The sequence below is a fragment of the Ananas comosus genome, unplaced genomic scaffold, assembly GCF_001540865.1.
Source record: "Ananas comosus cultivar F153 unplaced genomic scaffold, ASM154086v1, whole genome shotgun sequence".
NCBI lineage: Eukaryota > Viridiplantae > Streptophyta > Magnoliopsida > Poales > Bromeliaceae > Ananas > Ananas comosus.
The window spans coordinates 4,927-13,980 of record NW_017891705.1 but is presented as its reverse complement, the minus strand read 5'-3'; the positions used below and the strand labels follow the sequence as shown (position 1 = coordinate 13,980).

Here is a 9,054-nt window from a genome sequence, read left to right as displayed (position 1 = left end):
GTAAGAGATACAAAATGAAATGTAAGCAATAAGCATAAACTTAGGAAACATAAGCTTCTGCTATTAATATTTACTTACTATTTTATCTCCATTTGTCTATGCAGAAGCATACAAACATATTTTACTTTGCTATTTGCGTATTGACAATGTTGCTGGTGCCGCTGTTCTATCTTTTCGTTTACTTGTATCGAAGGTATGTATTAAGATCAAGACTTTAAATTTTATCGATGGTGCTCTGATACTATTTTCTTCCAACAGGGAAATGAAAAAGGGTGTCCAAGACCTGAAACGCATTTCAAAAGCTGGGCGTAAGTCAAAGCCCTCATAATAGTGGTACTCTCTCTCTCTCTCTGTGCGCGCGTGTGTTGCAGGCATCCTGATATTTGCACTGATTTTGGTTCAATTATTTGACTGTGTATCAAACTTGTTAATTGTTCGTGTTAGGAAAAGTCTTCATATTGTACATAGCGTACTAACAAGTTAAAATTATATTCAAGTAATATGACGAGATGTATTATTTGTTCGTTATCTTAGCCACTTTGCATATACGAAGCAAGACGGCACACTAAACAAGTGGAGTTTGCTGTTGTAAAGCTGATTTATTCCATTCTCTCCTGCAATTACTTCTTTTCGCTTCGGCCTGGTGCGTAAGTTGTCCTCGACCACTGCTAGTTGGTGAAACACATGCTCAAAAGAGTAAAGCCTTGATCCTGTTGAAATTTGAGAGGTCCAGTTGCACAGCAGACATGTCGTGGATTTCGTTCCCATGTTGTAACAATGTAACTCTATTCATGACATTGTTGAATTGTCTGGGCAAGGATTTACCGATGTCTTGAGATTTCAACTAGATTTATCATGTAATCATGTACATTCTAGTTTCTTCCTCATTAGAAAGGAATTTTCGTCATCTGGAAACTCGGTGTCTTTGCTTTCTATTGTTCAGCAGTGAAAAGTTTAATTTGGCAACTACCTTGTAACTATGTGTTATCAATACATAGATGAAAGAGCACAGAACCAGCAAATAATTGAAGAACTATTCAACTATAATGTAGAACTTCGCTTTCTCTATGTTTTAGAACTTTATTCAATTGCACAGCAACAGCACTGAATTTGAATATTATTGTAGAACTTATTTGCTGAGAATTGTGGAAGAAAATAACAAATTGATGTTATGGGGATATAACCCCAAATGCAATTGAAATCAACTCATTGGACAGCAAGAAGCCGTCCGGATCGCTCAATCGAATGAACGCGACTCTATCCTCTAGTTCATTGTCTGAACTTATCTGCGACTTAATAAAATCTCGGGGCGGGATCGTCCCTCGCTCTTCGTCCATGGCGACCACAAGCCCATTTTCCACAAAAGGCCTGAAAGCTTTGCACATCCAGTCCTCTTGCTGTTCTCAGAGAAAGCATCACAGCATCCATGGCCAAATCCTTCACTTCGACATTGCTAGTCTCATGATTCACCGCCCCTTCTTCCAGCTTTTGGACCCACTCTGCATACTCTTTTATTCTTCGCGGTCTCGAAAACCTGGCGCCGTTGATGTAGCTCGCTGATCCGAGGCCGAACCCGTAGAAAGGTTTGTTCTGCCAGTATGTGAGGTTGTGCTTGCACTCATATCCCTCCATGCAGTAGCTGCTGATCTCATAGTGGCTGTAACCTGCTGCTGTGAGCATCTCAGAAGCCATCTTGTAGAAGTTCGCCGACTGGCTTTCTGTCGGAAGAGGAAACTCTCCCGGAGTGTATCTGTCAACACCAAGGTACAATCATTGGTGCAGAATATCAAAAATTTGAAGTTTTGGACTAACTAACTTGAGTTTCCTTTTGAAATTGGAGAGTTCTATGAATTGCACAGAAAATCATCCCGTCCCCGGCATCAAGAATTGCCTCGATACCGCTGGCACAGGGCATGCCAGTGTGCTATCAACACGAGCGGCACGGACTTATCGGCACGAGTGACAATCCTCGCGCTAAACTAATCTAATACCTTTGGAACTGGAACATTGCATGGTCCAACGCACTACTAAAGATGCCACTCTACTCTATTCAATTATAGGGCAAGAATTTTTTAGAACCACTTACAGTTGCCCAAACTTTGTCCCCTTCTCCACCTGCAGATCATAAACCGAGACATGCGTCGGCCGCGCGTCGACGGCGCACCGCATGCTCTCCGCCCACATCTCTGCCGTCTGGTGCGGCAGCGACGATATCAGATCCATGCTCCAATTCTCCAGCCCCTCGCACCGCCGCACGATCCCGATGGCCTCCCGCACCTCGGCCGCCCCGTGCGCGCGCCCGCACGCGCGCAGCAGCTCCTCCTGGAACGCCTGCACCCCGAGCGACACCCTGTTCACGCCCACGAGCTCCACGAACTCCCTCAGCTTCCCCCCGTCGAACGTGCCCGGGTCCATCTCCATCGACACCTCGGCGCGCGCGGCGACGCCGAACCGGGCGCGCAGGGCGCCGAGCACGGCGGCGGCGAGGCGCGGGGGCACGAGCGACGGCGTGCCCCCGCCGAAGAACACCGTTTGGAGAGGTGGTTCGTCGCCGGATCCGGGCTTGGGCGTGGCCTCGATCTCCCGGAGGAGGAGGCGCACGTAGTTAGCTATACGCGGGTCGTCGTCGTCGTCTCCGGCGGCGGCGTCGGCGGCGGAGGAGCCGAGGGCGAGGATGGGGAAGTCGCAGTAGTGGCAGCGGCGGCGGCAGAAGGGGAGGTGTACGTAAGCGGAGGTGGGGGGCGGAGGAGGCGGGTTCGGAGAATTGCAGGTGGAAGAGGAATATCTACAAACAGGTGGCGGGCGTTTGGGATCGGGAATTGGTAAAAAAGAGAGGCTGGGAAGTGGAGCGAGTGTTTTGATGGAAGGCGGGATGCGACAAGAGAAGAGGAGGGGAGTGGCGTATCTCAGCATTCTTGGGTTAGGCTGTAAGTCAGGAATGCAGAAGAGACTTATGCCTGCCACACTTAGGTTGGAGGAGGAGTTCAGGCTTAAATATAGTCAGTCCATCCAATTAGTATTACACTGCTCTCTACAGTTGGATATATCATAATATTTACTCTATTTATACGAGCTGTCTGTGCGAAACAAGGTATGCACCTAATGCAGCCTGGCTTCAAAGGATTGATACAATATAAGCCTTAAAAAGGTTTGAGAACTTATCTAGTGCAGTCAGCACTGGAGAACACAAGCACATTAGAATACTGAAGATGAACACAAAAAACCAAGTTTTATCCAATTCAAGCAACTAGTTAGTTACAGCACAAAATTGAAGCATTATTACACATATAAGAAAAGCAAAAGACCGCCGAGAAATTTGCGGAACTATCACTGCACACTGATGTCTACAACCCTGCTCGAAGCCGAAGCCTTCGGAATCGTTATATAAAGCACTCCATCCTTCACCTCCGCCGCGATCTTCTCCACCTCGACTTTTTCCGGCAGCGCAATCCTGGTGCCGTACTTTCCAAAGCTCTTGGCCGGCCACTCCTCCTCCCCCTCAGCCTGCTCTGCCGCTTCCTTATCGACTTGCTTCTCTGCCCTGATGACGAGCATGTTCTCCTCGACCCACACCCGCACATCATTCTTCGTCATGCCGGGCATGTCGAACCGCATTTTGTACTCCTCTTTACCTTCTTTGATCTCCCACGGCGTCCTCCCCCTCCGGTAACCGCCGCTGCCAACCTCGTCGGACGAGGGGACCGGCACGGCGGTGTACGCAAAGGGGTCCTCCATTATCCTCTCCATTGTATCCATCATCTGCTGCACCGTCCTCGCTGTTGGGAATCGGTCCCACAAACCTGAAATCGAGGAATTTACCAACGAAGTTTTAGATTTTAGTTACGTAACGCTTGCAAGGGAGAATTGAACTGATTTGCCATCCCGTAAATTCAAGCGAACTGGATTCAAAGTTGAGATATTTTGTGGTAGTATTACTATAGAGCCTCATGAATGCTGTTCTTATGAACTGCTAATATGTTCGCTTAGATACAGTAAAAGATTTAACTAGCTCGTTCATATAATTTAAGATGGTCTCGGAACTTGGGAATAGATAAACAGGCCCCTATAAATAAGGCGAACAACGCATTTCTCTTTTTGGATCATCATCTTCCTATGTATTGATAACTCAAATTTCAACTCATCTGATTTGCTTACACTTATCGACATCTTTCCAAATAAGAAGAAATCATCATAAACTATGGACTAATTTGCTTCCCCAAAAAAAAAAAGAATTACGATAAAGTGAATTAGACAGGGTCTCTCTCCTTTCTCAGTGAGTGCTAAAATCTGCGGTGATGAGAGGGAAAGATTTGTACTTTTGGGGTTCGTTAAGCTCAGTAGCAATACAATAGAAAGGTTTGTTTTTTTTTTTCTTTTTTTTTTTAAGAGAGATAGGTACATGCTATCCGCTTCGTTTATTTTATTTAGAAATAAATTTAGCTGAAAAATATGAATCAATTAGGATTCAAACTTGGGTCTGAAATACCAACCATCAAATCTTTTACCACTTGCTCTAGAGACGGTCGGTAATACAATAGAAAGGTTAAAAGATACTAGAAGTCGAACAAACACTAGATCAAACACTAGATCTCCCGTTGAATATATTTCAATGCATCCAGAAATCAAAGAGTAATAATTATTTCATATATTTTAAGCTAAATTACAAAAAAAAAATTCTGTTTTTATTTTTTTAATTTCTAAAAACTTATATTTTGTCTTTTCAAAATTTTATAAATATTTTCAAAAGAGTACGATGTTACTAGAGATGGCAAAATAATCAAATTACCTTTATTTTTTCTATAAAAACAAATATATATAATTTTTATTATTTTTAAAAATTATTTTCAGTATAAATTATAAGAAATAAATAGAATATTAATGACCTAACAGAGAAGGCTAAATCTAACCATTTAAAATATTAAAATATAAATTTTTAAAAATTATGAAAGGAAAAAAAAAAAGTAAGAAAACGAATATTTATTTAAAAAAATTTCTATAATTTAGCTTACATTTTAATATGATATCGAAAGAGAAAGTTCTAAATTCGAATTTCATATCCTGAATCTATTAAAACATCTTGAGTGGAGACGAAAAGTATTTATTATCATTCTAACAACATGTAAAACAATCATTCAGCTATATTTCTCTAACCCCAACAAGGAAAAGAAAAGAAAAGGGAAAGAAATGGCAAAATAAGAAGGAAGGAAAGGGACAGAGATTGGTTTACCGAGCGGGGGAGATTGAACAATCCTACTCTTAGGAATCTGTTGTTGCAGATTCTTCGCTTTGGAGGCTCTCTGGAGGTGGTCCAAGCTCTCCTTTCCCTCCGAAGCCATGGCCTTAATGGCTAACTTACACTTACTCGGCGAGAGAAAAACTCCATTGAATGGGACTCCATTGTGCGAAATCTTGGTTTTCTTGTTATGGGACGAGAGAGGAGGGATAGAGAAGCTGTGGAGGTTGGAGAGAGCGAAAGCCATAAATGGAGATGTTGTTTCCAGAAGCAAGACTAAATAAACGATGATACGTGAGATCAATTTGTTGACGATGTGGTAGGGAGATTGCTGTGTATATATATATATATATCTTAATATGTGAAGAGGAAAGGGTGCGTTTCGAGAAGGCTCTGGAGACGCTCGGGAGTCTTCTGTACGTTGCCGGAGGAGGACAGAGCAAGCACGTGCCAGGCACGTGTGAGTCATTGGTCTTGGTTGGACTCGGGCGTTGTTTGAGATTTGCTGGGCCGACCCAATATGGCCCACATTCGGCCCATTTTTATTGGGATCCGTGGCCCTGTTTCCATTGCGATATTATAATAATATATAAGAAAGGGGATAATTATTTATATATCACTCAAAACTTCTGAAATATCTTATATATTCTTACTCTTTTTTAATTTCAAATATACTCCTCGTATATTTCTCCAATTATTCAAAAATAACCCCGTGTTAGTGCCCGTTAACTCATCGTGAATTAAATCCCGGTTAAATTTCTATGAGAGTTAAAAAAAAGTCGAAGGATATATTTTAAAGTGCCAAAAGTTAAAATTTTTTTTAACCCCTAATTAACTTAAGTATAAATAAAAAAGTTGGTGGCTATAGAAGGATATATTTTAAAGGCAAAAAAGTAATTTCGCATAAATAATGGTTGTTTCTAATAGTTCACCAACAGAATTTAATTCTAATAATATATACATTTAAGCATATTTTTTTATATTAGCCTTTTAAGGGAGGTAAATAAGAATGTTTGAAATTTTTAAGAAGTATATAAGTAATTTTCTCTAGAAAAAAAATAGAAACGCTTTTAATTTTTTTATCCTTCACAAACATAAAAGAAAAACTTGTAGCTAAATCTTTTAGAGATAAATGTCATTCAAATTTAATCTCGCATGAAAAGATTGGAAACCAGATAACGAAAAGACAAAAAGACACTGACCGTCCCTAGCGCAAGTGGCAAAGGGCTTGGTTGTTGGTACCTGAGGTCTCGAATTCGAATTCTAGTTGATTCACATTTTCAGCTAAGTTTATTTCTAAATGAAATAAACGAAGGGCGTAGCATGCTACCTATCTCTTAAAAAAAAAACAAAAAACAAAAAGACTTTGATACTTTGTAGCAAAAGAAGAACCTCATAAAGAATCATAGGAATAGTTTTGATCAAATAATGTGATAACACAAGATATGTAGTAAATTCATAATCTTTCATTATTACAATGAAAATATAGAGTCCATAAATTGGATTAATTAATTACTCCTTTCCTGATTCTCAATAATTACAAGCTTGACAAGTCGAAAATATTTGATATATCTGATGTGGATTAATTGTCAATGGACATGATCGATCACATGTTCTCAATTGGATACAGTACTGCTTCCCAGTTCCCATGAGAGAGAAAATTAGTCACCAGTCTCAGGAGAGAGCAGCTGAGTGCCTGAGTGTCAGCTATAGAAAATGAAGCTATGCAGCTACCTTTAGTATTAGCTTCTTGCTTCAGCTCTTCCAGTAGTATCCCACCAGCCCAAATTCATTCAATTGTCATTTAGGACATAATTGGTTTATAAATTAGAATGGAAATGGAATATATGATTAGACTGTGTTAGAATGGAAAATAAAATGACGGATTGTCTAAAAATACTTGTTCATTATTGTAACGAAAATATGAATGGACAATTGGAATACTTAAAATTTTGAGAGAGAAATTTTGGTTGAATAAGAAGAAAGTGATCTAAGAAGAGTAGGGTAGGTACTTGTGAGAGAATTTTAAATGATTTACTCTAAAAGAAGCCAATTATTTAATTTCTGTAAAATAAATAATAATTATCAGAATAAGTGAATTTTATTTTGATTTTAAAGGCTAAATTAGACAAATCAACTATATATATATATATATATATATATATATATATAGAGAGAGAGAGAGAGAGAGAGAGAGAGAGAGAAAGAGAAGTCCGACTACAATACTATTAATAGCACTAAGCACTTGATGCTAACACATATTTATATATATATGTATACACATATTTATATATATATATATATATATATATATATATATATATATATATATATATATATACAACCTAGCGCACTGAGTACATATAGGATGCGTCCTCTCTGTATGCCCGTGACAAACGTTTAGTTTGTGATTTTTTTTTCTTTTAGAGATATAGGTAACATCTTATTCGTTTTGTTTATTTTATTTAAAAATAAATTTAATTAAAAATATGAATCAATTAGAATTTGAATTTGAAATCTCAAATATTAATCACCAAGTTTTTTGCCACTTGCTTTAGGAACGGTCGGTTAGTTTGCAATTGTTTTTCCATGCGAACGCTGATCTCTTTATAAATGTTTTTCTCGATCACAATAGTTCTTCCTTGCTGTTCCGTCTGAGGAGAACGATAATGGAGTACATCGTCCTCTCCTTCCTCATTGTCATCATGATCTTGTCGTCGCTCTGCATCTTAACCTATAGCAATCATAGTCGTAGCAGTCGTTGCCGCCTCCCTCGGTCTCCGCCATCGCTCCCGGCGGTCATGGGCCACCTCCACCTGCTCGATGATAAAAAATAAAAATTTGAAAATATATTTTATCTTTTTAAATTTTTTAAAAATAATTTGTTATCTATCACATGACAAGCTAGGGTAGGTTACTAACTAGGACCACAAAAATACCGAGAGAGGAGGTGGGTTTTTGAATTCAACATTTGAAGAGATTATAAGATTTTACGAAAATTTTTAACTTTGGTCGACGTGGCGTCAGATTCGTGTGACAACACAGCGTGGGATTTCATAGCTAATCCGGCGTCTCATTTTCTGACATCTTAAAAAGCATACTGTAAATCAAACAGCTTGAAAATTAAAATCAAATATGAGGCATTAGAATACTTTATCATCTAAAATTACTATGTATAAAGAAGTTACTTATTTTAAAAGGATAAACTTTAGATACCACCCATTTAGTTTTATATTTTTTCACTTTAGTATTATATGATTTAAAGTGTATCAAATTAGTGTCATATGGTTTCATTTTTATCTTTTCGTCAGTTCCTCTATTAATATTTTATTAAATTATATATATAAAAAACTTCAGATATCCTATCTAGATTTATCGAATATTCACTTTAGTATCTTTTAATTTTAATTTTATCACTAATTTAATGAAAAAAAATAGTGAAATCGATAATAAAAAGATAAAAATGAAACTACAGGACACTAAATTGATACACTTTAAATTACAGGATAATAAAGTGAGAAAGTGTGAAATCATAGAAGTGGTATTTAAAATTTTTCCATTTTAAAAATATTTTACCTCCGCGTTCAAATTAACAATATCATTTGAAAACTATAAAACTGCATTGGACGAATAGGACATGCTTGTTGCGGGCATTGATTCCACCTCTACAACTCTGGAGTGGGTCATGACTGGGCTTGCTCAATCGGCACCCCCACATTACGAGGAAAGCTCAAGAAGAGGTTACAAGAATTGCCGGCGACAAAGGCGAGGTGGAGGAGAGCGACATCCGGCAGCTGCACTACATTCGCGCCGCGATAAAG

At 38.8% G+C, this 9,054-nt stretch overlaps 2 protein-coding genes and 1 long non-coding RNA gene across 3 annotated transcripts; 1 reads left to right on the top strand and 2 right to left on the bottom strand.

Annotated features, from left to right (window-relative positions):
- The first annotated feature begins 6 nt into the window (after window positions 1-6).
- On the top strand, window positions 7-966 carry LOC109705093. The gene is made up of 3 exons (XR_002214618.1): window positions 7-193; window positions 259-333; window positions 535-966. It is a non-coding gene; the product is annotated as an uncharacterized LOC109705093 (long non-coding RNA).
- A 139-nt stretch (window positions 967-1,105) lies between these two features.
- Window positions 1,106-3,075, bottom strand: LOC109705091 (oxygen-independent coproporphyrinogen-III oxidase-like protein sll1917). The gene is given in 3 exon segments (XM_020225855.1): window positions 1,106-1,383; window positions 1,385-1,750; window positions 2,087-3,075. Coding segments are annotated over 3 exon segments (1,407 nt in total). The 5' UTR covers window positions 2,914-3,075; the 3' UTR covers window positions 1,106-1,169.
- A 135-nt stretch (window positions 3,076-3,210) lies between these two features.
- Window positions 3,211-5,570, bottom strand: LOC109705092 (small heat shock protein, chloroplastic-like). Its single transcript, XM_020225856.1, has 2 exons — window positions 5,228-5,570; window positions 3,211-3,800 (listed from the first exon to the last, which is right to left on the bottom strand). The coding sequence occupies exons 1-2, from the start codon at window positions 5,478-5,480 to the stop codon at window positions 3,328-3,330; spliced, it is 726 nt and encodes a 241-aa protein (XP_020081445.1). The 5' UTR covers window positions 5,481-5,570; the 3' UTR covers window positions 3,211-3,327.
- Between the last annotated feature and the right edge of the window lie 3,484 nt (window positions 5,571-9,054).

Excerpts from the sequence above, each read along its gene's own strand:
- LOC109705092 (XM_020225856.1), bottom strand. The coding sequence starts at position 5,480 with ATGGCTTTCGCTCTCTCCAACCTCCACAGCTTCTCTATCCCTCCTCTC. Across the intron at positions 3,801-5,227 it reads TGTTCAATCTCCCCCGCTCG|GTTTGTGGGACCGATTCCCA; the intron begins GTAAACCAATCT and ends CCTCGATTTCAG.